The sequence below is a fragment of the Microcaecilia unicolor genome, chromosome 1 (assembly GCF_901765095.1).
Source record: "Microcaecilia unicolor chromosome 1, aMicUni1.1, whole genome shotgun sequence".
NCBI lineage: Eukaryota > Metazoa > Chordata > Amphibia > Gymnophiona > Siphonopidae > Microcaecilia > Microcaecilia unicolor.
This window is the reverse complement of record NC_044031.1, coordinates 651,388,790-651,415,799: the sequence shown is the minus strand read 5'-3', so window position 1 is coordinate 651,415,799 and position 27,010 is coordinate 651,388,790. Positions and strand designations below refer to the sequence as shown.

Here is a 27,010-nt window from a genome sequence, read left to right as displayed (position 1 = left end):
TGATGACGGAATTCAAAAAGGCGTGGGATGAACACAGAGGATCTCTAGTTAGAAAATGGAAGTTATATAAAAGCTAACCTTAAATGGCTGCATGTGTGTGGATATGTCAAGTGACACTTAGATGGCGACTCTGGCTGTGATGAACTAGAGCTGATACCGGGCAGACTTGTATGGTCTGTGTCTCATACATGGCAATCTGGTGTAGGATGGGCTGGAAAGGGCTTAGACAGCAACTTCAGTGGCTGGAACATGAGGACAGTGCTGGACAGACTTTTACGGTCTGTGTCCCACAAATGAGAACATGAATAGGCTGGAGTGGGCTTCGATGGCAACTCCAGCAGTTGGAACATAAGGATGGGGCCAGATAGACTCCTGTGGTCTTTGTTCCAGAAACACGAAAGAAAGACCATAATCAAGTATATAATATCACACTCGTTGATTTAATGATGAATTGATCATGAGCGTGACTATTGGGCAGAGTGGATGGACCGTTCAGGTCTATTTGCTGTCACTTACTATGTTACTATTAATCCTCTTGCTCCCAGGCTGGTGCACAGACCTCAGCTCTGACACAGGCACGAGAATCAGATGTCACCTGACCTACTGGCGCGTGCATGTGGCGGCCTATCAGCACACACTGCCAGTGAATCAGAGACAAATCTTACATGTGCGCACCAGAGTGTTCCAAGTTCCAACTTCTGTTCCTTCCTTGCCTACAGTGCTGTGGCTCAAATCCAGAAAGAGACTGAGGGAGCTGACTGGAACTTTCTTTTATGTACTATTAAATTCTTGTGGGGATGGGTTAAATTCTTGCGGGGATGGGTGGGGACGGGTTGGGATGGTTTAAATTTTTGCGGGGATGGGTGGGGATGGGTAAGATTCCAGTGGGGATGGGTGGGGACGGGTAAGATTCCAGCAGAGATGGGCGGGGATGGGTTGGATTTCTGTCCCCGTGCAACTCTCTACTTTCTATACACCCATTCTGCACCTGGACTAGCTTGCTACATGCACTGTAACTCAGAGCAGTTCCATATCTCTTGCTTAACAATACAAAGAACTTGCCTTGATTTTAGCTAGCCATCAAATTATCCCAACTGACTTTGTACCACGCATCTTGTACCCATCATATATCTGCTCTTGGTCCCTCAGCTTTATGGTAAGCCATATTGTAGAAAACCTTTAGCATCATATCTACATTAGTTGAATGCTCTAATGCATGCTTATTAGGTGTATTATAAGTATTATGCTAACTTTCTATTATATCTCAGGTATTTGAATTCCACTGCTGTTAAATGTGTACATTTTTAATACTGTTTCACGGTAGTTCTATTATTAGGTTTCAGTTTACTGTTTTCAAGTTTACTTCATTTATTGTATTTATTTTTATTCTTGGTTATTTTACTATTGTTAAGCTGTTAACAAAATTGTAAGTTTTATGTTAAACTATACCTGCTGTACACCGTCTTGGGTGAATCTCTTGAAAAAGGTAGTTAATAAATCCCAATAAATAAATAAATAAATACACAAATAAATAGCAGAACCACTATCCTATCTGTAGAGAGCATGTGACCTCACTGCAGTAGAGACAGTAGCAATGGCACACACATTACCTAAAACACTGGGTGATCGGGGATAGGTACTTGGTGAAGGCGGTTAGCTTGGCAGAGTTTAAAAAGGGGTTAGACGGTTTCCTAAAGGACAAGTCCATAAACCACTACTAAATGGACTTGGGAAAAAATCCACAATTCCAGGAATAACATGTATAGAATGTTTGTACGTTTGGGAAGCTCGCCAGGTGCCCTTGGCCTGGATTAGCCGCTGTCGTGGACAAGATTCTGGTCTTGATGGACCCTTGGTCTTTTCCCAGTGTGGCATTACTTATGTACTTATGCAAGTATGGATTTGTCCCTAGTGTGGAATGCGGATCAGTGACTCCCATAAGCAGAACAGTTAGTTACCTCATCAACGGAGAAGTCTGCAGGGATGGTGTGATGTGGTGTTCAGAATGAGGCCAAAGAAGGAAGGGCAGGGGGGCAGCTGGACTACAGGAATGGGGTGGTTTGGACTACAGGAATAAGAACCAATATCAATGTAGGTACACAGGGGCACACGCTATCCACCCTCTAGGCAGCGTAGGAGCCTTAAAGACACCTCTATTTTTCTTCTGTGGCCAGTCAGAGAGCCACAGTGCCACTTGAAACTAAGTACCAAACAAAAAGTCAATTCTGTAAAAAAAGAGAGAAAGTATATTAGATGCCTACAGAAAAGCTATGTGTATACTACTATAATATCTCTTAATAAAGGGCCCTGAAAGAAAGTTCAGTATAGGCTGTGAAGTTGAAAATTGTTTATATCCAAACATAGTAACATAGTAGATGATGGCAGAAAAAGACCTCCACGATCCATCCAGTCTGCCCAACAAGATAAACTCACATGTGCTACTTTTTGTGTATACCTTACCTTGATTTGTACCTGTCCTTTTCAGGGCACAGACCGTATAAGTCTGCCCAGCACTATCCTCGCCTCCCAACCACCAGCCCCGCCTCCCACCACTGATTCTGGCACAGACCGTATAAGTCTGCCCAGCACTATCCCTGCCTCCCAACCACCAGTCCCGCCTCCCACCACCGGCTCTGGCACAGACCGTATAAGTCTGCCCAGCACCATCCCCGCCTCCCGCCACCGGCTCTGCCACCCAATCTTGGCAAACCATCGGGAAATGTTTATACCCTATGGATTAGTGGGTCCTAATTGTTTATGGATGCCTACTGAAAAAAATATTTTTTCACTGAGTTTGATTATAATTTCACTTTTTTGGGTGATTGCACCACATGTAAAATAAAGGCTGCATTTATAGAGAGTACTATATGATGTAAAGAGCTTTCAAGTGAGCCATTTTTTGGCTTGATTCACTCATTGAAATGTATGCTCGGCTAAAGACTTTGCCTTTCAAATAGGCATTCTACCAGACTGTATAGGGAGTAATAGGTTTGTGTCAGATGTTTGTTCAACACTGCTCCTCCCCCCCCCCCCCCCCCCCCCCCCCCCCGCAACACACATATCTCATGACAAACATAGACACGGAACCTTAATGTGATGTGACATAGAGGACAGGAGAATTGCCATTGCTCACTTGTCTCCTTGTGGTACTGAAAGACAACCACATCAACATACTACTCATACCTAGTAATCTACCCTACATAGAGGTAATTCCTTGCTTCTCCCTCATAAACTTCTTCCAACCATGCTGGCCATCTACCTCTTTAACATTGCTTTTGACTTGTAACCACTCGCTTCCACCTACCTCCTCTCCTCTTTCCTCTACACATTAATTGATTTGCTTGCTTTATTTTTTGTCTATTAGATTGTAAGCTCTTTGAGCAGGGACTGTCTTTCTTCTATGTTTGTGCAGCGCTGCATACGCTGTGTAGCACTATAAAAATGCTAAATAGTAGTAGTAGTAGTACCTAGCCTACATCCGATGTACACATGATAAAAGGTTAAAATATGAATATTGGTAACAGCTAAAAACTATACACTCTCCAGTACACCTACTTCTTATGTGCACATTATAAAAGTCGGGAACACAAAAGAGGGAGTCCAAAGTACACCTGACACAGGAGCAAAAAGCAAAAACACAAGGTGCCTTCAAGGGTGGGAGCGTCAACTCAATATTTATTAATCAGACATTTTAAATGTCATAACTGGTTAAAGGCCATACAATGAGCGTGTACTGCATCACCAATGATGTACACAGTGCATCACCCCTGGAGCCATGTCTGCTTTTCTATTCCAGTCAATCAAAAACTAGTAGGATGGACTTTTTATCTACCTACCTCTGCAGTCCTACTAGTTTTTGGTTGACCTATGTCCCTTCCCTACTTCGTTTGACTGCACTTTCCTCTGTAGGGGATCCTTCCTTGTTCTTCAGGCTCTGCTTTTCCATTCCCACATGTGTGACCCTGGGAGCACCATTTCACAACAGGGTCACTGTTCAGGTGTCTGGCCCTTTGATATTGTACATGAGAACTAGGTTACTTGTTAGCAGGATGCACAAGTCCAGACTTTGCTTGTTTAGTTTAGTTTTTGCTTTATATACTGTTGTTTGGAAAAACCATTACAGTGGTTTAGAATCAATTCAATATAAAAGAATAATATGAGGAGGAAAGAGATGCAAGAAATTACATTTTTATAATACAGGTTTAAGAAAAAACAGTAGGTTCCACTGTACATTCTGTCGCTGTTTTCTTCCTGTTATAATTAATTAATTACCAAATGCATTTTGATATAGGAATGCTTTCAGGTGTTTCCTGAAACTGGTGAAAGAATGTTCTATCCAGAGATAATTTGGTAAGAGATTTCAGAGACACTTTCAGGCTCATTTTCGAAAGAGAAGGACGTCCATCTTCCGACATAAATCGGAACATGGATGTCCGTCTCCCAGGGACGTCCAAATCGGTATAATCGAAACCTGATTTTGGACATCTCCAACTGCAGTCCGTCGCAAGGACGCCCAAATTTCAAAGGGGCGTGTTGGAGGCGTGGTGAAGGCAGGACTTGGGCGTGCCTAACACTTGGACGTCTTTGAGCCATAATCAAAAAAAGCAGGGACATAACATGGATGTTTTCACCCGGATGTGTTTTTATAATGAATAAGGCACAAAAAGGTGCCCCAAATGACTAGATGACCACCGAAGGGAATCGGGGATGACCTCCCATTACTCCTCCACTGGTCACTAACCCCCTCCCACCCTCAAAAAACATCTTTAAAAATATTATGTGCCAGCCTCTATACCAGCTTCACATGTCATACTCAGGTCCATGACAGCGCATGCAGGTCCCTGGAGCAGTTTTAGTGGGTGCAGGGCACTTTAGACAGGTGGATCTAGGCCCATACCCCCCCTACCTGTTACATTTGTAGAGGAAACAGCGAGCCCTCCAAAACCCACCACAAACTCACTGTACCAACATCTGGGACACAGAAATATCCAGTGTACCTGAATGTAACTCACCTTGAGCTACTACTAAAAAATGTGTGAGCAAAATCTAAATAAATAAATAAATAAAATAAATAGGTGCCCCCACCCGTAAGGGCTGTGGTAGTGGTGTACAGTTGGGGGTAGTGGGTTTTGGGGCTCAGCCCACATGGTAAGGGAGCTATGTACCTGGGAGCAATTTATGAAGTCCACTGCAGTGCCCCCTAGGTTGCCCGGTTGGTGTCCTGGCATGTCAGTGGGACCAGTGCACTAAAACTTCTGTCTCCTCCCACATCCAAATAGCTTGCATTTGGATGTTTTTGACATGGACGCCTTTGTTTTTGAAAATCGCTAAAAGTCAAAGACGTCCATCTCTAGTGACGTCCAAATCCAAGGACATCCTTGGTATTTTCAAAACGAAAGATGGACGTCCATCTTGTTTCAAAAATACGGTTTTCCCCGCCCCCCGGTTTTGGACATTTTACAAAGATGTGCAAATCGCAACTTGGATGTTTCTTTCGAAAATGCTCCTCCATGTCTAGGCAGGAAACTTACAGAATACTGTATGTTGCTCGCATGCTTGCTACATTCAGGGGCTCTATTTATGCCAGGTCTATGGCAGATATAAATGGGGGCATCTAAATGTATACTGTATTAATATTGGGTGCCCAAATGTACACTAGTTTTCTGTATAGGCCCTTGGGCACTCAAGTGTCCATACAAAATAGGCTTTCATTTCACCCTACATTACTGGGGTGCTTACATGGAAACATCCTGTTGTAGAATTGCCTCCTGGATATTGCCACAGCAGCACTGTTCCCTCCACATATAGTCCTGACAGTGGGTGGTGCTGTTTAACTAACACATTTTCAATAGTGATGGACAGGCAAACTCTGCAGGACTCCAGGGAAACTGCCTGTTCTAGCAAATGTTGTAGTGAATCAGCACCCCCTACTGGTAGAACTAGAGGTGGAGGACTCCTGCTCAGCTTAGAGGGAACAATGCTCAGCAGCCTGACCAGATATTCAACAGCTCTATCTGGTAAGTTCCACTGAATACCTGGGTATGACTCAGTCAGTGGCAGATAACCAGGAAAAAAGCCTTTCCTACCCAGCTATATTGGTGCCTTAGTTTTTGAACTTACTTTGAGATATTTTCATTTTCTTCTTGGATGTCAAAGTTACTGAATTTCTGCTCCTTTTTTGGAGAATTATTGTGCCAATAGACAGATTTTGCATGTGATAGGGTTATTACATTCCCCTTTAAAATATACAACTCGAGAATTATCATTGGCTCTATTGTCAGTAAATGGTGGTGGGGGTATAAGTGCAAATAGCCTGCTGTTTGCAGGAAAGGTTGTTAGTGATATAGGATGTAAGAATAAAACTCCCTTATCCAACCTTCCTTGGAGGAAATGCTTGGGATCTACAGAGGGAGTTCTGAAAGCCAAGGTGGTCTGGGACTGGAAAGGAAGTGCCCATTCTCTTATCCTTCTGTCTCCCAATAGGTTCCAGTTGACTGCTGGAGGATCTTGAGGTGAGAGGAGTGACATGGAGGGGCATAATCAAAAGGGGCACCCAAGTATTCCTGAGGACGTCCTCGCAGGATGTCCCGGGGAAGGGGCACAGAAACCCATATTATCAAAACAAGATGGGTGTCCATCTTTCATTTCGATAATACAGTCGGGGACGCCCAAATTGCGAAATTTAGGTCAACCTTAGAGATGGCCGTCCTTAGAGATGGTCGTCCCCGATTTTCGGCGATAATGGAAATCGAGGACGCCCATCTCAGAAATGACCAAATGCAAGCACTTTGGTCATGGGAGGAGCCAGCATTCGTAGTGCACTGGTCCCCCTTACATGCCAAGACACCAACCGGGCACCCTAGGGGGCACTGCAGTAGACTTCAGAAATTGCTCCCAGGTGCATAGCTCCCTTACCTTGTGTGCTGAGCCCCCCAAAACCCACTCCCCACAACTGTACACCACTACCATAGCCCTTATGGGTGAAGGGGGGCACCTACATGTGGGTACAGTGGGTTTCTGGTGGGTTTTGAAGGGCTCACATTTACCACCACAAGTGTAACAGGTGGGGGGGGGGATGGGCCTGGGTCCGCCTGCCTGAAGTGCATTGCACCCACTAAAACTGCTCCAGGGACCTGCATACTGCTGTCATGGAGCTGGGTATGATGTTTGAGGCTGGCATAGAGGCTGGAAAAATATTCTAAAAATATTTTTTTGAGGGTGGGAGGGGGTTAGTGACCACTGGGGGAGTAAGGGGAGGTCATCCCCAATTCCCTCCGGTGGTCATCTGGTCATTTAGGGCACATTTTTGTGGCTTGGTCGTAAGAAAAAAAGGACCAGGTAAAGTCGTCCAAGTGTTCGTCAGGGATGCCCTTCTTTTTTCCATTATCGGTTGAGAACGCCCATGTGTTAGGCACGCCCAAGTCCCGCCTTCGCTATGCCTCCGACATGCCCCTGTGAACTTTGGTTGTCCCCGTGACGGAAAGCAGTTGAGTACGCCCAAAATCGGCTTTTGATTATGCCGATTTGGGCGACCCTGTGAGAAGGACACCCATCTTGCGATTTGTGTCGAAAGATGGGTGCCCTTCTCTTTCGAAAATAAGCCTGCTAGTGAGTCAACCAAGGAGAAGAGAAGTGATTCAAGGCATGGAAGCCAAGTTTTGAAAATTATTGGGGGTGCTAAGCACAACAAGAATCAGCCCTATATAGAAAAACGTTAAGGAGTTAGTTCAGTATTGGTAGTGTTCAAGCACTCACTGAACTTACAGCTGGCATCTGTGATTCAAGGAGTCTACAGAGGAGATAGCTGGTAGTAGATATCTGGCCACTGGATTGAGAATGAAGAGAGCTGAGGAGAAGATGTGCCTTGCCATTCTGTGCTCTGAAATGTCGTAGTTACAAAGGAGAGTGGAAGAGAATCCAGGAACAAAGGGATCCACTTTGCTTTTTTTGTATTCCCATCTATGTGACGTGAAGGATAATTTTGTTTTGTCAGTATTTAACTGCTATATTCTGTGTTTAAGTCAAAGGCAATAGAGTGGGGTAAGAACTCTCTATTTACTATGTAGGTACAGTAAAAGGTACAGGGTACAGTAAAAGTTCTCTATTTTAAAAATTTAAGTCAGCAGGTTAGATAAAAGTTCTGTATTTGTGCTTGATTCCCACTCACCCCTCCCAGCACCCACTAACCCCAAGCTCAATGAAGAAAATAGGAGGGAATTTCTTCACCATAGGGCTTAATTGGGAATTTTCATCAGAAAGTGAATAACCCTTAGTAATAGATGGATTCCAGATCCTTTGAAGTTCATTGTGAAGGAAGCATAAAATAATAGTGTAAAACAGACATGCCAAGTCACAAGCATTACGAGTATGACACATGCATTTGAGTCCCACCTCTAGCTCTCATGCCTAAGCGCTCATCTCTCAAGCATTAGCTCCTTGATTCCCACCCCCACATTCTGGTATCTCTCTCTCTCTCTCTCTCTCTCCCTTGCCTCCTTCTTGCAGTCTAGCATTTCTTTCTCTCCCCACCCAGAGGGGGTTAACTCTTCCTCTCTCCTCCTCCCCCATGACCCCTCAAACTTGCCATTGTGGCCAGTAATGGGGCAACACTAAACACAGTCTCTCTAGCTGGCCTATGGTCTTCCCTCTACCATGTCCTGCCTCCTCCAATGCAATTGCCTATTTCTGGCAAATGAGGCAAAGCAAAGGAAAAGCCATTGGGCAGTCAGAGTCAGATTATGTTGAACATTGCTCCATTGCCATCCACAAAGACAAATCTGGAGGGCTAGTGGGGGGGGGGGGGGTGTAGGGTGTAGGAGTAGAGAGGAGGGAGGCCAGGACTGGGGGAGGAAGAGGTGAGAGGAAGAGATGCTGGGACTGAGGGGGAGGGGAGAATAAGAGATACTAAGATCTGAGAGTGAAAGAGGAACAAGGAGAGATGGTAGCCTTGTGGGAGGGGGGAGAGAAAGAGGAAAAGATGCTGGGCCCATGGGGGTGGGGATTAGGAGAGAGAGAGTGAGAGAAACAATTGGTAGACTCTTAAGAAGGGGGCAGGAGGGAGGAAAGAGAGAGGGAGAAATGCTCTAAAGGGACCATCATGAACAGCATTAAGGACAAAACAAAAAAAAGTTATATAAAGGTATTTTTGTTCATTGGTTTCTGAGGTCTTTTTTCTTCCTTAATAATATGGTGTGAAGATTAAAATTCACTATATTTATTCTTAGTCTTTATTGGAGACTAGTAATAAAGCCCCGTTTCTGATGCAAATGAAATGAGGGCTAGTAAGGTTTTCTTCTGTGTGCATGTGGGAGTGTGTGTGTCCCTGCCCTCTGCCCTCTCTCCCTTCCCCTGTGCTGTCTGTCCTCTCTGTCCCCTCCCCCCTCGGAGTCGAGTCCTTCAGTGTTAAGTTTCCTGCTGTGCTGTGTTTGTGTTACAGAGATAGTGAGGGCTTCTGCCCTCTCTCCCCTCCCCCCTCTGAGTCCTTCACTGTTACAGAGAGAGCGATTTGATATCGTGCTTTGCTGTGTTTTCCTTCACTGTTTGTTTTACAGAGAAAGCGAGGGCGGGGCAGACACTCATGGGGAAACTGGATATCTCTCCCCCTTCACACTTCCGGCTGGAGGCTTCATTTAGAACGTTGGTGGTGCCTTTTATATATAGAGATTGTAGTTTCACTAATAGTGTTGGATTGAGATTGTCTACATTGTTTGGAGGTGATGCAGTATCCTCTCATTTCAACACCTGTGTCTCCAGAAGCATGTGCCAAGGGCAGAAGGGTTTGGACAACCATTGTGGTTGGCAATTCAATCATTAAGAATGTAGATAGGTAGCTGAATAGTGGATATGAGGATCACTTGGTAACTTGCCTACCTAATGCAAAGGTGGCAGACAACACATTACCTAGATAGGATTTTAGACAGTGCTGGAGAGGAGCCAGCTGTCTTGATATATGGAGATACCAGTAGCATAGGAAAATGTGGGAAGGAGATACTAGAAGCCAAATTTAGGCTTTTAAGTTGAAGATTGAAATCTAGAACCTCCAAAGTAGTATTCTCAGAAATGTTCCACATTCTAAACTCAGGATCCAAGAGTTAAAGAGAGCCCCAGAGTCTCAATGAGCGGATCAATTTATGGATGACATATAAGTATTCAAAGTTGCTATATAGTGACAGAGGATTGCAAGGATTTTTGGAGGGGTCTTGTGAGAGCAGGAGCCTGGGCATTTATCCACAAATTTCACTTGCCATTTAGCTGCTCAGGCTCTGTCTCACTCTCTCTCTCTCTCTCTCTCACACACACTCTCACACACAGTGTATCTGTGTGAAACACTCTCTCGCAGTCACTGTGTCTCACATACGCACTCGCACACACTCTCATTCAAACACACACACTCTCATTCTCACACATACACTCTCTCTCTCACAGACACACTCGCACCCAGACTCACTCTCTCTCTGTCACACACACACACTCGCACATTCACTCTCTCTCTCTCACACACAGTCACTCTCACACACACTCTCTCAAACATACACACTCCGAGGAAAACCTTGCTAGCACCCGTTTCATTTGTGTCAGAAACATGCCTTATTTACTAGTATACATATAAAAAATCAACAACCTGCCTCCACGAATATGTCTATGATTGGGGTTCAGGAGAGCTTTGGACAAGTTCCTGGAGGAAAAGACCATCAAAAATTATTAGATATATAGACTTTGGAGAGCCATTGCTTATCCATAGAAATGAGTTATGAGAAATAAATCTATTTTTTGAGAACTGTTGGGCACTTGTGACCTAGACTAGCCACTGTCAGAGACAGGATGCTGGGCTTGATGTTATGTTTATGTTTATTGAGTATTTGATATACTGCCATTACTGATGTATCAAATCCTAGTGATTTACAATAAGAATACTATAACATTAAAATTAAGGAAAGGAACGCCATAATTAGCAAAGAAAGTTATTAACATTCATACCAAGGGCATTCATGACAATTATACACAACAAATACCAACAAAAACAGAAATATGTTTTTTCTTAATGAAATTCTATTTTTCAAGTGTGGTTCAGGCTTGACTAGATAACATTAAAATAACAGTGTTTTTTAAAAGTTGAGTGGGCTGACTGCTGAATGGCAATGCAAAACAAGTACAATAGGAAAATAATCTTGAAAGCTTATTTTTCTCCCTACCAAACATGGCTCCAGGAGAGGGGGAATGCCAGCGCTCTGTCCTCATCAACTATCCCAGGCTTTGTCCACATGGTTCCCTATAGCTACATATACAGTTCTTTTCATTGGATATGTTGGAAAGCATAAAATGTTTGTTTGGAGACATACAGAAAATCTCAAAAGAAACCGTTAGTGGCTGCACTGATGGTTATTATCATTATAGAGCATGTGATGATGAAGCGATAACATGCATTTAGTCTCAGGGAGTGAGAGTAGGACACAAGAACTGCTGGGGACTGAGGAGGCAACTGAAACAAAAGAAGAATCAGTGATTGTTCCAGAGAAAGTAAGTTGTTTTCTGCTAATCTCAGCTTTGATTATGCTATTGTTCAGTTTCATTAGAAATCTTTCATTGCAGTCAGATTTTCTACTCATTCTTTCTCACACACACACACTCTTTGTCTCCATCTCTTGCTCCCCTTTACCTCTCTTATCCGTTATTCTTCCTTCAGCTTTTTTCTCTCTCATGTTATGTACCTCTCTGTCTCTTGTCTCTTTTGCATATCAAATCCGCATTTCATAGACAATTAAACATTTGCATAGCACTGGTTCTAGAACATGGATGGTAAATTCTGTCCTCAAGAACCAGGCACAGGTATGGTTTTCAAGACATTGAACATGAACATTCATAGAGGGAGAAATTTCTCAACCACCTGTGCAAGCTAATTTTCAAAGGGATATGTCCCCCAGAGTTTCCCTTTGAAAATTGGAGCTGATAGTGGTATGCAAGTAATTTATTTCCAATATTTCACTTGTCTCCTGTTAAACCTTTTTTTTTTTTTTTACCGAAGACCTCAGCTGTGCCACTTGTTGAATTAGTTTTATCAACCTCAACAAGATTTATGCACCCACCTCCTCATCAGTCTAAGGTGCCATATTTTATATACCATATGCTTATTTCTTTTACTGACTCTGATTTAACTTATCCTTCTTTCAAATATGTATAACTTCTTTAATGTAAGATTATAATCATTTACTTTACTTTACTGAAATAGTACTCATCTTAGGCTGTATTCCAATCTGGGGATTATTTAGTCCAACATAGCCTATGTTTCGCCATGGAGCTTTCTTAAGGAACACCTCCTACGATAGTAAGAAGAACAAGTGTTATTTTGTATTCTCTCATATAATTTCAAATACAAATCCTAGCTTTAATTTACCCATTGTTAACGGCGTCAGCACTTCCAGCCTTCTCTTTTGCTGTGAAATGGCGGCGGCGTTTCTCTTCCCCTTAATATTTATCTACCCTCGTTCACCTGATGGTACCAGAGGACAAGTGAAATATTAGATAGCATAGATCTCCTGATTGAAGATTGTGGTTTAAGTAATTTATTTCTTGCATATTTTGAACTGCTTTGAAGCAGTTACATTTATGCATGGGTTAACCCCTGACTTAACCCTGCCTGTATTTGTATGTGGGCAACAATATGACCTCTTTGATCAGTAGTTGGGTTTTTACATGTGCTTAAGTAGGAATAGTTTTAAAATATCCTTTTATATGTGGCTAAACACTTGTTTGCCTGCATCAAAAGTTTCAATAATTACCATCAGGCTATGTTTACATGTATTTGATCCAGAAATGGGTTAATTATTGTATGTTCTATTCTATAGGAGAGCTGCAAAAGTGGACGACTGTAGCTCACCACGTTTAGAAGTACTCACAGAATGAGTAGTGTAGCCAACAGAGCTCTTCCAAAAAATAACAGGAGGACGAAGGAAGGATAAAAAACTTTATTCTTGAGAAGACGTGACACAGTACTGTGTTTCATCTAAGTGCCTGCTTCAGGGGTCTAAAATCAAACAATATACAGTAGTATAAATTATGCACATATATAAAAAAAATAAAATATAATACATAAATTACATTAATAAAAGTTATATTTAAACCATTATAAGATAAATAATAAAAAGATTATAAATAATATGCATACAAGAGCAGAGAAGAAGGGGAATTTTGTGCCGAATACTTAAATTTATGCATACACATGTATACTACAAATATAACATGTTAATGATTAAAGCATGTATAACAAACCACTTTATTCATGTATTCTTCCAGATCATATATGCCTTTTTGTCTTTTCATCACATCACCCCTATTCTCTTTCCTATATGAGGGCTCGTTTTCTCGTTTTTTCCTCTTTCTCTTTCAGCTCAGCCTTGTGCATATCACATTTTGGATTTGTTTATGTCTTTTCTCTCTGTCCTGTTTTCGCTCCCTTTCTTCTTGCAGAGTTATACACACACCACTGTATCGGTAGTTCTGAATTGGCACTCGTTGGGCATGTGTAGGCACCTACATGGCTTAGTAAAAGGGCCCCAAAGTTTTTTTATCCTTCCTTCATCCTCCTGCTGTTTTTTTTGGAAGAACCCTGCTGGCTACACTACTCATTCTGTGAGTATACTCTATTCCATTCCATGATTTCTATTCTGCTCTTAACCTAACGTTGCAAAGCATTTTACAGAGCAATAAGAGAAATTCCCAACCAGAAAAGATTTACATTTAAAAAAAGTGCATTACTAAAAAATCACTATCATAATATATTACAAATCATTTACTACTCATCAGGATATTGAGATGAAAGTAAGTATGTTTTAAGTGCTTTATGAAAGGAAATGTAAGGAGTAATTAAATGAATTTCAGCAGGCATACTGTTCCATATTTTAGCTCCATGAAATGCAAATGAATGTTCCCATACAAATTTCAAACTGATATTGATTACCTTAAGAACCAGATGTCTTTGTAGATCCAGAGTTGCCTATTGCTAGTTTAGAACTCATGGGCTGGAGTTTGGATGGTGAGCAGGTCCACAGGACAGTAGCTACAACAGCCAGTTAAACTGAATGTGGTGGACATGTCATGTGCAAAGTGATGCACATACAGAAATACAATGTTAAATATGCTTATACAATGATAAGTTCCACATTTGGAGTCACCACACAGGAAAAGGATCTTAGACTTGTTTTGAGTAAGAATTATTTGAAAAACAATGGGTAAGAAAATAAAAGATATGTATAATGCCTCTGTATAGATCCATGGTGCAGCCACATCTTGAATATTGTGTGCAGATCTGGTCACCCCAAATCAAAAACGATACAGTGGAACTGAAGAAAGTATAGATAAGTATGTCAATAATGATAAAAGGATATGGAAGAACTCCTTTATGAAGAAAGGCTGACTAGATTAGGGTCTTTCTATTTGGAGGTGAGATGTTTTTTTTTTGGGGGGGTGGATAGTGGTATATAAAATCATGAGCAGGGTCTCACAGTTCAGTAAGGAACCATTATTTACACCTTTAAAAACTGCACCAACACCAGGGGACATGCCATGATATCAGATTCCAGTGCTTGATTGTTGTTTAGTGATAAAATAATTTTTCCAGCTTGTTTAAAAATTCTGCTATTTATTAGTTTCATTGATAAATCAAACAAGCCAGTGGGGTAAATATTACAGTGGGGGCATAAATCCAATAATTTCAAATCTCAGCACTTGCAGGTTGACTTATTACAATTTATATTTACCTTAAACAAAACACCCAAGAGCCATCAGTGACGACTCATTTCACATGAACAAACTGCTCATGGCTCGCCTTCATTCTTCACTGTGGTTAAACCTATACACCTTCTTATCAGATAAGTGCTTTAGTTTACACGTGGTTGTTTTAACAATTTTAACAAGATATGAGACAAAAAAAGATTAATTAATAAAATGTTTAGAAGGTTAGATGTTTGACCACGCTGGCATTGAACTAATGAAGAGTGAAGGCGAGCCGTGAGCAGTTTGTTCATGTGAAATGAGTCGCCACTGATGGTTCATGAGTGGTTTGTTTGAGGCAAATATAAATTGTAATAAGTCAACCTGCAAGCGCTGGGATTTGATATTATTGGATATACGCCCCCGCAGTGATATTTGCCCCAACTGGCTTAAGTTTTGATTTATCAATGAAACTAATAAATAGCAGAATTTAAAAAAGCTGGAGAAATTATTTTTTCACTCAAATGAACAATCAAGCTATTGAATTTGTTACGAGAGGATGTGGTCAAAGTATCTAGCCTTGCTGAGTTTGGAGGAGATTTGGGCAAATTTCTACAGAAGTCCATAAAGAATGATTAGCCCTAGGAATGCTGCTGCTGGAAGGGAACTGTAAGAAATGCAGCTATTATTTTGGGATCAGTTGGGTGCTTCCTAGTGACCAGAATTGACCAGCATTGGAGATAAACTACAGGGTTTGATGGACCTTTGGTCTGACCCAGGATAGCATATTTTATGTTCTGTGGGCCCTTTTACTAAAGCTTAGTGTGCGCTAATTGAATTAGCGTGTGCTAAATGCTAAAAAGCCCATAGATACAAACTGAGTTTCCTAGCATTTACCATGTGTTAAAAGAGCCCCTATGTTCTTTCTCTGGCTAGCAGAAACTTTGGAGGCTACCACAGCAGGGGCGTATCTGCGTGGGGCCACAGGGGCCTGGGCCCCCGCAGATTTCGCCCTGGACCCCCCTACTGCCGCCGTGGGTACCTTTGCTGGCGGGGGACCCCAACCCCCAACAGCCGAGGTCCACTTCCTCCTGCCGCTGCGAGGTTTTTTAAGTTCATCGGGATTCGTCCTCCGTCACTCTGTGCTGCTGTTCAAAGAAGCTGCTAGCTGAATGCAGTTTCGGACTGAGTCTGACGTCGCTGCTGCACGTTGTACATGAGTCTGACGTCCTGCACGTACAACGTGCAGCAGTGACATCAGACTCAGTCCGAAACTGCATTCAGCTAGCAGCTTCTTTGAACAGCAGCACAGAGTGACGGAGGACGAATCCCGATGAAGAACTTAAAAAACCTTGCAGCGGCAGGAGGAAACGGACCTCGGCTGGTGGGGGTTGGGGTCCCCCACCAGCAAAGGTACCCACGGCGGCAAGGGGGGGGGTTGGAAATGGCGGCGTCTGGGGGGGGGCTATAATGTGCCCCCTCACTCTGGCTTCGGCCCCCGCTACCGCCGACTTTCAGATACGCCCCTGTACCACAGTAGACAGAGATATAAGGAAGTTAGAAGGTTTTATGTTTTTATTACAGTATGTTTTACGTTTTGCCTTTTTTCTCTCAGGCTTGTATTTTATTGGATTACTAGTAGAAAAGGCCCATTTTAGACATAAATGAAATGGGCGCTAGCAAGGTATTCCTCGGAGTGTGTATGTTTGAGAGAGTGTGTGTGAGAGTGACTGTGTGAAAGAGAGAGAGAGTGAATTTGCGAGTGTGTGTGTGTGTGACAGAGTGAGTGAGACTGTGTGCGAGTGTGTGTCTGTGAGAAAGAGTGTGTGTGACTGGGGCCCCTCCCTCCCACCCAGTTCCAGTGTCCCCCCCCTTCCTTCTTGTTCCAGGGTCGTCGTCCCCCCTCCCTCTGTGTTTCAGGGTCGTCCCCTCCCTCCATGTTCCAGGGTCATCCCCTCCCCCTCCCTCCGTGTTTCAGGGTCGTCCCCCCCCCTCCCTGTTCCAGGGTCATCCCCCCATTTTTTTTATTTTTTTAGTTTTTGTACAGGTGGTGCATTCCCCCCCTCCTCCCCTCTCGTCCCCTCCTTCAAATTCCAGACCCCTGTTCCCCCCAGTTCCAGACCCCCCTCCCTCTGAATTCCAGACCCCCTCCCCCCAGTTCCAGACCACCGTCCCCCCCAGTTCCAGACCCCCCTCCCTCCATCCAAATTTTAGACCCCCCTCCGAGTTCCAGACCTTCCCTCCCGCTATCCCGAGTTCCAGACCCCACCTCTCTGCCTCCCTCCGATTTGCAATTGATGACGGCGGCGGAGGAGGGTTTGGCGGTGGGAAGGGGGGCTCGAGAGGGTCGCGGCAGGGGGGTCAAGGGGTTAGGAACTCCAAGGGGGGGGATCTGGAAATTGGAGGGAGAGGATCTGCAAATCGAAGAGAGGAAGGCAGGGAGGTGGAGTCTGGAAATCGGACAGCGGGAGGGAGGGGTCTGGAACTCGGAGGGGGGTCTGGAATTCGGATAGAGGGAGGGGTCTGGAACTGGGGGGGAACAGGGGTCTGGAATTCAGAGGAGGGGAATGAGATTGCTTTAGGAAACTGGTATAATGATTTTTATAAAAAATGTATTTTGTTTATTTGATATGTGCATAGTCACTAAGCAAGCAATAGCCCCCTTCTTCAGTTCAGGGCTGCCAAGAGACAGAGCTGGGCCTGGGGCACGGCTGCCACCCCCCCCCCCCCCGCTCCCTTACCTTTCTGTGTCTGCTGCTCCCTCAGTTTATCACTCTCCTGTTCATGTATGCTGGGACCCAGGTTATCGCGTTAACACAATCACCCGGGTCCCGACACACAGGTGTAGTGAATACATTTTCAGTATGAATTCCCCTACTTGGAGATTTGAGGTTTCATTTATTTAAATATTTTTATATACAGGAACTGAGGGTGAATGTGTCTTTATTAACAAACTTAATTTTGATTAGCATAGTCTTCAGTGGAAGTTTGTTATCCCTATTTTTTCATTGTTTAAAAATACCATTCTTGAAACCCAGACCAGGTGTATTCCACGTATTAATATAGGTGGAAAGAAGTGCGAACGACAGCCTGCATGGTTAAAGGTAGAAGTGAATGAGGCTATTAGAGCCAAAAGAACATCTTTCAGAATATGGAAAAAATCCAAATGAAGAAAATAAGAAGCCACATAAGCACTGGCAAGTTAGATGCAAAGCATTGATAAAGAAGGCCAAAACAGAATACAAAGAGAAACTTGCCTCTGAGGCAAAAACACATAGTAGTAACATTTTTAGGTATATCAGAAATGAAAACCCGTGAGGGAATCTGTGGGACTGTTAGATCATCAAGGAGTAAAAGGGGCACTCAGGAAAAACAGGGCTATAGCAGAGAGGCTGAATGAATTCTTTACCTTTCAGTGGTGTGCTGGAGCTGGCTCTGTCCGGCTCGCAAGAGCCGCTTGTTAAATTTTGACAGCTCTTGCGAGCCGGTTGTTGTTGGGGGCGAGCCGGCTCCATTAGGGGAGGTAAACATGGCAGGAGGGCGCCATCACAGGCCATGCTTACCTCCCCTGCTGCTCCGAAACGTCCAACGAACGATGTCCTTCGCCCCCACCCTCCCCTCCCGCTCCCATCTGTCTTTTTTAATTACCTCCATCGAAGCGCGCGCTATTTAAAGCCCTGCTGCGTGCTGGCCGTCTCTCCAGGCTTCCCCTGCTTGCTTTGGTGATGTTCGCGCCCTTAGTCCCGCCTTCTGATGTCATTCTGATGTCATTTCCTTTTTCCGCGAAGGCGGGACTAAGGGCACGAACATCATCGAAGCAAGCAGGGGAAGCCTGGAGAGACGGCCAGCACGCAGTAGGGCTTTAAATAGCGCACGCTTCGATGGATGTAATTAAAAAAGACAGATGGGAGCAGGAGGGGAGGGTGGGGGCGAAGGACATCGTTCGTTGGACATGTTTAGGAGTGGGAGAGAAGGGCATGGGAGGGAGGAGAATCACTGGGTATGGATGGGGAGAGGGGGGCAGGGGAGAGATTTGCTGGGCATGGATGGGGAGAGGGGGGCAGGGGAGAGACTTTTCTGGGCATGGATGGGTAGAGGGGGCAGGGGAGAGACTTGCTGGGCATGGGTGGGGAGATGGGGGCAGGGGAGAGACTTGCTGGGCATGGATGGGTAGAGGGGGGCAGGGGAGAGAGGAGAGTTTCAGGACATGGATGGAGGGGAGAGCAAGAGAAATTCTTGACATGGATGGAGGGGCGGGAAGGGAGAGAGAAGAAATGCTGGACATGGAGGGAAGATAGAGGAAGGAAATTAGATGAGGGAAAAGGAATTGAGGAGAGAAACTGCACATGGATGGAGAAAATAGGAAGAAGCTAGATCCACTGGACAGTCAAGTCTGCGGAGGACCAGAAATGTAGAAGAAAGGAGGAAAGAAAAGAAATAAATGGAAAGGAAGCCCTGGAAATGGAGTCAAGGGAACAGATAGAGAGCAGCAGACTCAGATACTGGACCAGCATGATCAGAGAAACAAAGTCACCAGACAACAAAGGTAGAAAAAATAATTTTATTTTCATTATAGTGTTTGGAATATGTCCACTTTGAGAATCAGGTGCTGAACGTTAAAAGTTTATATTTATTTACTTATTTATGGCATTTTATCCCATATTAAACATGAATTAGATTGGAACCTGGGATCATTTAATTTTTGTTTCCTGGAGAGAGTAATGCATTGCCCCCCCCCCCCCAGCTATAGCTAGCTCTGCAATTTGGGGGGGGGCGCAGAGGTGGGGGGGCGCAGTTGGATAGGGGGCGCCGAGGTGGACGGGGGGGGGGGGGGCGCCGAGGTGGACCGGGGAGAGAGCCTGTTGTTAAAAATTTACCAGCACACCACTGGCCTTGGTCTTTATTGAAGAAGATGTAAGAAATCTACCTGTACCAGAGATGGTTTTCAAGGGTGACGATTTGGAGGAATTGAAAGAAATCTCAGTGAATCTGGAAAATGTACTGAGCCAAATTGATAAATTAAAAAGTAGTAAATCACCTGGACCAGATTGTATACACCCTAGGGTACTGAAGGAACTCAAATATGAAACTGAAGATTTCCTGTTAGTGATCTATAACCTGTAGTTAAAATTATTCGTAGTACCTGAAGATTGGAGGCTGGCCAATGTAATGCCTGTTTTTAAGAAGGAATCCAGGGGTGATCCTGGGAAAATACAGACCGGTAAGCCTGACATCAGTGACAGGCAAAATAGTGGAAACTATAATAAAGAATAAAATCATGCATAGGTTTAATGGGAAAGAGTCAACATGGATTTTTTCACAGGAAGTCTTGCCTCACCAATTTGCTTAATTTCTTTGAATGCGTGAATAAACATGTGGATAAAGGTGAACCAGTTGATGTAGTGTATCTAGGTTTTCAGAAAGCGTTTGACAAATGGATAGAAAATAGAGCGTAGGGTTAAATGACAATTCTCTCAGTGGAGGAGGGTGAATAGTGGAGTGCCTCAAGGATCTTTACTGGGACCGGTGCTATTTAACATATTTATTAATTAGTGGAGCCAAGCCCGTTTCTTCAAAAATGAAACGGGCCCTAGGAGGGCTCTCGTCTTAACGATTTTTCCTCTCTCCCCACCCTCCCCTCCATGTCCAGCGATTCTTCCCTCCCCTCCCATCCCCTCCGTGTCCCACGATTCTGTCCTCCCCTCCATGTCCAGCGATTCTCCTCTGCCCTGCTCTCCCCTCACCTCGATGTCCCACGATTCTGTTCTCCCCTCCACGTCCAGCGATTGTCCTGTGCCCTGCCCTCCCATCCATGTCCTGTGATTCTGGCCTCCCCTCCATGTCCACCGATTCTCCTCTGCTCTGCCGTTCCCTCCATATCCCAGAATTCTGGCCTCCCCTCCATGTCCAGCGATTCTCCTCTGCCCTGCTCTCCCCTCAACTCGATGTCCCACGATTCTGTTCTCCCCTCCACGTCCAGCAATTGTCCTGTGCCCTGCCCTCCCATCCATGTCCTGTGATTCTGTCCTCCCCTCCACGTCCAGTGATTGTCCTGTGCCCTGCCCTCCCATCCGTGTCCTGCGATTTTCTCCTCTCCTCCCATCCCATCCATGTCCATCGATTCTCCTCTGCCTTGCCCTCCCCTCACCTCGATGTCCCGCGATTCTGTCCTCCCCTCCAGCGTTCTGTTGCCTTCACTTGCTTGCGTTTGTAAAATCCTGATGTCAGCTCACCTCCAGCATTCCCTTCCCTCTCACTGTTCTGCCCTCTGACATCATTTCGTCTTTACTCGAGGGCAAGACAGTGAGAGGGAAGGGAACGCTGGAGGCTTGCTGACATCAGGATGTTACGAACCCAGACAGCCAGCCAGCCAGCCAGCCATAGAACGTTGACAGTACAAATTATTATATTAGATGATCTGGAAATGGAAATGACGAGCGAGCTGATTAAATTTGCAGATGACACAAAACGATTCAAAGTTGTTAAAAGGTATATGATTTGTGAAAAATTGCAAGAAGACCTTAGGAAATTGGAAGACTGGGCATGCAAATGGCAGATGAAATTTAAGGTGGGAATCCAAGACGGCTGTCGTCTACATCTGACGCTCATGCCAGCTCTTTGTGACTTCTGGAAATTTGAACGCGATGCCGAAAAGAAGGGCTGGTCCACTTCAGCAGCCTCTCAGTGGCAAAGTTTCACTTCTGGTGCTGGCGTACTTGATTCTTACTTCCAAAGGGCTGGGACTCCTGGAACGCCGGAGGGCAGCCTGCTGGAGTGCTTCGGGGCGGATGGAGGCCCTGGGACGCTCCCTGGGCTAGAGGTTTCGTTCAGCCCTGATGTGAGAGCCCCTCCCCCACAATCGCGAGGCAGTAGCTCCCAGTTGTCAGCATCTCAAACCCTGCTAATCAAGGGTGGGGCAGGAGAAGAGAGACGAGTGGCGCTTCATCAATCCGAGGGAGCTCGAAGGAGCCTGGAGCCATTAGCTTCACCAGGAGAGGTTGAAGCTGTTTCATCTGATATTGTGGGGGAGGTAGGAGCTGTAAGTATGGAGAAACATTCTTTTACTAACAAGGAATCCGAGGTACTGTTAAAGATTTGACATATTTGAGGAGGAAGACTGAATCTTTTGAGAATTTTTCTAGGAGTAATAATCTCCGATTCCTTAATTTTCCTAAACAATTTTACAGTCTCCCCCTGAGATATGTTGAAAAAGTATATTAAAGAAATATTTGGAGTGGTTGAAGAAAGTATTCCACGTTTCTCACAAGTACATTATTTACCTACTAAGCCAGCAGATAATCAAGAACTAGATGTTTCTGCTTTATTGGAGTCCTCAGATATTGATTTAGTTGTGGCGTCAACTTTGATTGCCACTGCAGTGTTGGCACCTGATAAGAACTAGTTGTTGAAAATGTTCTTTAAAAATATACGACTTTCCTGGGATTGAAAATTCAAATTTTTCCAGATGTCTCCAAGGTCACCCAGAAGAGACGTCAACAATTTTTTAAATAAAACTAGGTGTTCTTCAGTTAGGAGCTACTTTTTTTTTTGTGATATCCGTGTAAATGTGTCATCAGATACCAATCGATAAAATATGTCTTTTATGAGCCTTCCCATCTTACAGCTTTTTTGTCAACTGAATGGATTACTGGGGAACAATAACTCATCAGTAATAGGCTCTCTCATTAATTTAATTTAACAGGAATCTAGTGATTTGTTAGATGAAGAAAATGCCTCTTATAGTTTTCCTTAAATTAGAATTTCCATTGTTTAATATCTTGGATCTAAAATGTGGACATGAGTTATGATTGACAGATGATGTTTTTGTTTTTTTTATCTACTAGATATATTTGTATATTATTATTGTTACATCAGACTTTTCTGTACAAGTAATTTTTTGCTTAACTAATTTTTGAAATTTTGATTTAAAAAAATGAATAAATAAATTTAAGGTGGACAAGTGCAAAATGATGCACATTGGGAAAAATAATCCCAATCATAGTTATTTGATGTTAGATTCCACACTAGGAGTCAGCACCCAAGAAAAAAATTAGGTGTTGTCATGGACAATACGCTGAAGTCTTCTGCCCAGTGTGTGGCATTGGCCAAAAAAGCTAACAGAATTCTAGGATTTATTAGGAAAGGGATAGAGAATAAGCGAAGAATATTATAATGCCTCTCTATTGCTCCATGATGCGACCACAATTTGAGTATTGTGTGCAATTCTGGTTGCTGTATCTTAAAAAGATATAGAGGAATTAGAAAAGGTTCAAAGAAGGGCGACCAAAATGTTTAAGGGGATAGAACTCCTCTCATATGAGGAAAGGCTTAAAAGGTTAGGACTCTTCAATTTAGAAAAGAGACGGCTGAGAGGAGATATGATAGAGGTCTACAAAATACTGAGTGGTGTAGAATGGGTAAACATGAATCAATTTTTACTCTCTCAAAAAGTACAAACACAAGGAAGTTATATGGTACTACTCTAAATGAACAGGAGGAAATATTTTTTCACTCAATGAATAGTTAAGCTCTGGAACTCGTTGCCAGAGGATGTGGTATTAGCGTGTATCTGGGTTTGAAAATGGTTTGGACAAGTTCCTGGAAGAAATGTCCATAGTCTGCTATTGAGATAGACACGGGGGAAAGCCACTGCTTGTCCCTGGGATTAGTAGCATGAATCTTGCTACTATTTGGGATTCTGTCAAGTACTTGTGACCTGAATTGGCCACTGTTGGAAGCAGGATACTGGGCTAGATGGACCATTGATTTGACCCAGTATGGCTATTCTTTTGTTCTTATGGGATGGCTCGCAGCTCCCACAGGGCTAAGAAACAAGTTCTCACAAGTGCTAGAATTAGGGTTTTCAAGCATTAGTTCTGAACCAAAATGACAGCTCAGGATTTTAATAGAAGTTACTAATGATATGGGAGAACCCTCCAGGAGAGAGGAAAAGGATAAAGTACACATGTTCAGTTAACTACATAGCTTGTCATTTATCTGGATTTAATTTTAATTAGTTTTCAACTAGCCAACAATGAATGGAATCAGGACAAGAATTTAGAGCAGAAAGATCTAGGTTCTTAAGATTCATATAAAAAGTTAATTCCCCATTGCCCGTGTAATAATACATATTCTGGTTCATATTAAGCAAGTGGTAGTCGGCTGTTTTTTAAACACTGACTGCCACTGGACAAATTAGGCCCCAATATTCAATGCAGAACTTGTCTGAACATCAGCACTGAATATTGGCAGTCAAATGGAGTGTGTCAGGTTGCTGGTTCTAATTCAGATCTTGACCAATATTCAGTTGGGACCTGCATAAATCCTGTGTCCATGATCCCCCCTCTCACCCACCTCCAATCAGAATAGGACCTCCCTGAGCCTACCTGAACTTCCTGGTGGTCCAGTGGGCAATGAGGGCAAGAGTGAACCCCTCTTACTCCTGCCCCTAGTGGCTCCATGGTACAAATGATTGCCATGACTTCTAGTGGTAATTTTGCAGTACTAGCAGTAGTACCACAAGACTACTGCTAGAGGTCATGGTGGCCATTTTACCATGGAGCTACTAGGGGCAGGAGTGGGTGGGATTCACACCTGCTCCCATCACTGCTGGATCACTAAGGAGTTCAGGTGATCCTGGAAAGGCCTATTATGATTGGGCTGGATGGGAGGGAGGTCTTTACTTGACAGGGGTAGGTGGAAGGGAGGCCTTAAGTTATTGGGGGGGATGGGAGGGGTTCTTTAGTTGTCAGGGTGGGAGGGAGTCTATCATTGTTGGGAGGTGAGAGTGGTAGTTTACTTGTCAGGTAAGTGGAAGGGACAATCATACTTTGCCATGGGGGTGGGGGGGGGTGGGTGGGAAGGAGAGGACATCAAATCATGTGCTGGATGATTCCGGAAGCTAAGGGAGTGCTGAAGCAAAGTTAGGATAGCTTTTTATGTGGTCCTACATGCCCACTTAGCTATGTGGGTGCTAACACTGAATATTGCTGGCTTGCCAAGGAGGCAGCGTGACATAAAAAAAACTGAAGCCAGTTCCCCCAGCAGCCGCCATCTTGGTTTGTCAAAAAAAACTATCAGGTGCTGCATCCACATTGTCATTATGCTTGTTATTTTATCTGTTATAGCTATGTGAGATTCAGAATTTGGGAACTGTTCTGCTCAAGCCACCACTGTCACCAAGCTGAGCTGGGCTGGGCTGCAGAGGGATTCGGGCATTTGGGGGGTGGGGGCAACTGATGAGTTGGACTGGACATCCGAGCTGCTGCTGCTACTGTAGCCCAAGACTATTGTTTTTATGTAGAAATTTTATATAAAAACAATAGCCTCAGGCACTTGGCTCTAACAAATGGCTTTCTTCTTTGGTCCCTCAAGGGAGTGTAGGAGAGCATATTGAGGGTGGTCAAGGACCTACAGAGCTGGTGCCTATGTACAGGTCTCCCATGGAAAACTTTTAAACTATTACTATTGTATAAAATGATACTTCTATACTTGATGTTACTACTGCTATACTTGGTGTTACTCCATAAAGATAAAATATAAAGATTCTCCCTCTCTCTGATTTTGCCCTCTACTGTGTCTATCAATGATTCTTATACTGTGCAATTTCATCCCTCTCAATAGGAAGCAGGATCCTTACTCACAGCCCCAACTTCTTATGATGATTGGATTGAGCAACGCTATGGTGACAGAACCAGGGGCTTGGACACAGACTGATCATTCTACAGATGCTATGAACTTAATAGAATTACAGGACTGGACAACAGAAACCAGCAATGATCTAGATGATTCCATCCCATGGAGTGCCTTAATAGTTGTTGTTTTTGTTGCTCCAATAATCGCTCTGATTGGAATGGTCGGGAATGGAATTGTCCTCTGGTTTCTCGGCTTCAGGATCAAGAGGAATAAATTTACTGTTTACATCCTAAACTTGGCCATAGCTGACATCCTCTTCCTCCTCAGTCACATGGTGGCGTTGTCATTTTCTATTTTGAGTATTCTGGGGTACTTTCATTTCAATATTGAAACTGTTATCAGTATCATTATTTTCTTGTATCTTTTTGGTTACAACACCAGCCAATATTTCCTGACAGCCATAAGTGCTGAGAGGTGTCTCTCCATACTTTACCCGATCTGGTACCATTGTCAGCGCCCAAAACATCTGTCCTCCATCTTGTGTGCTGTCCTGTGGGCTCTAGCCTCACTTGTGGCAGGGATAGACTATTTCATCTGCCTGGATGATATGTATTTCTCTGAAAATTCAGAAAACCAGCTCAGAAGCTGTCGTGCTGTTTCTTTCTTCATATTCCTCCTAACCTTCCTGGTCTTCACTCCCATCATGATCACATCTAGTCTGATTATTCTCATTAAAGTCTGGAGAAGCTCACTGAGACGCCACCCGCCGAAGCTTTACATTATCATTGTGATCACTGTGGCTTTATTTCTCGCCTCTTCTATACCCTTCAGAGTCTTTCTCTTCATATGCAACTATAATCAGAAATTCCCTAGTATCATTTTCTTCACTTGCTGCATTCTGCTGTCTACAATCAACAGTTGCCTTAACCCTTTAGTTTATTTCTGTCTTGGGAGTCGCAAAAGAAGAAGAGCCAAACGGTCCATTACAGAAGTCCTACAAGGGGTCTTCAAGGATGAAACAGAATCATGAGAAAAACAGATACAAAAGGATCTGAATATAATCTGAAGTTCTACTTATACACAAAGTTTTGTAGAGTAATGATAAGGTTTATTGCTCACTGCTCATTTCTGTGAGTGGGATGTGATTGTAATGTATCACAAATCATCTTCATCAATCTTATGCAGACTTTAATAAATGTTCTGTGTTGGGTATGAGTCTTCTGGCTTGGGTTTGTTGTCCAGTGGATTGTCTAGTTCTGAGGTAGATGAGGTTTTTCCGATGATTTTAGTTTCCCAGAGGAAATAGTTGTAGTAAAATAATGTATATACAAAGGCAGACAAAGGCAAATATTTGTAAAACATAAGATGTAAGCTTTCCTCCTCTGCAAAATCCACTTTCTTTCAGTCATGATTATCTGCAGATTATGACCTGTGGTTCTGACAAATTAATTGGGACTGAAAATGTGATTATTAGATTATATCATCTCAGACCTATGTGATAGGACATAAAGATCTCCCCATCAATGTTCAATGCATAAAAAGTGGGTGGCAAGACGGGCAGTTTTAAGGCAGGGGTAAAATTTAGGAACTTAGCACTGATTTTCAGCACTAGAAGGGTAATTCTATAACCTGGAGGACTACATCAATGTGTCACTTCTATGCGTGAATG

At 43.5% G+C, this 27,010-nt stretch overlaps 1 protein-coding gene across 3 annotated transcripts in view; it reads left to right on the top strand.

Annotated features, from left to right (window-relative positions):
- LOC115460571 (mas-related G-protein coupled receptor member H-like) overlaps positions 1-26,537 on the top strand; it is a 41,081-nt gene extending 14,544 nt beyond the window's left edge. The window contains exons 1-3 of one of the 3 annotated variants that reach the window (XM_030190339.1): positions 11,474-11,517; positions 14,264-14,355; positions 25,330-26,537. In XM_030190339.1, coding sequence (XP_030046199.1) covers positions 25,364-26,371 — 1,008 coding nt within the window. In that variant the 5' untranslated portion in view covers positions 11,474-11,517; positions 14,264-14,355; positions 25,330-25,363 and the 3' untranslated portion in view covers positions 26,372-26,537. Of the gene's footprint in view, positions 1-11,451; positions 11,518-14,263; positions 14,356-25,329 lie in introns of those variants that run through there. The other 2 variants (XM_030190338.1, XM_030190337.1) reach the window with 2 other exon arrangements.
- The last annotated feature ends 473 nt before the right edge of the window (positions 26,538-27,010 follow it).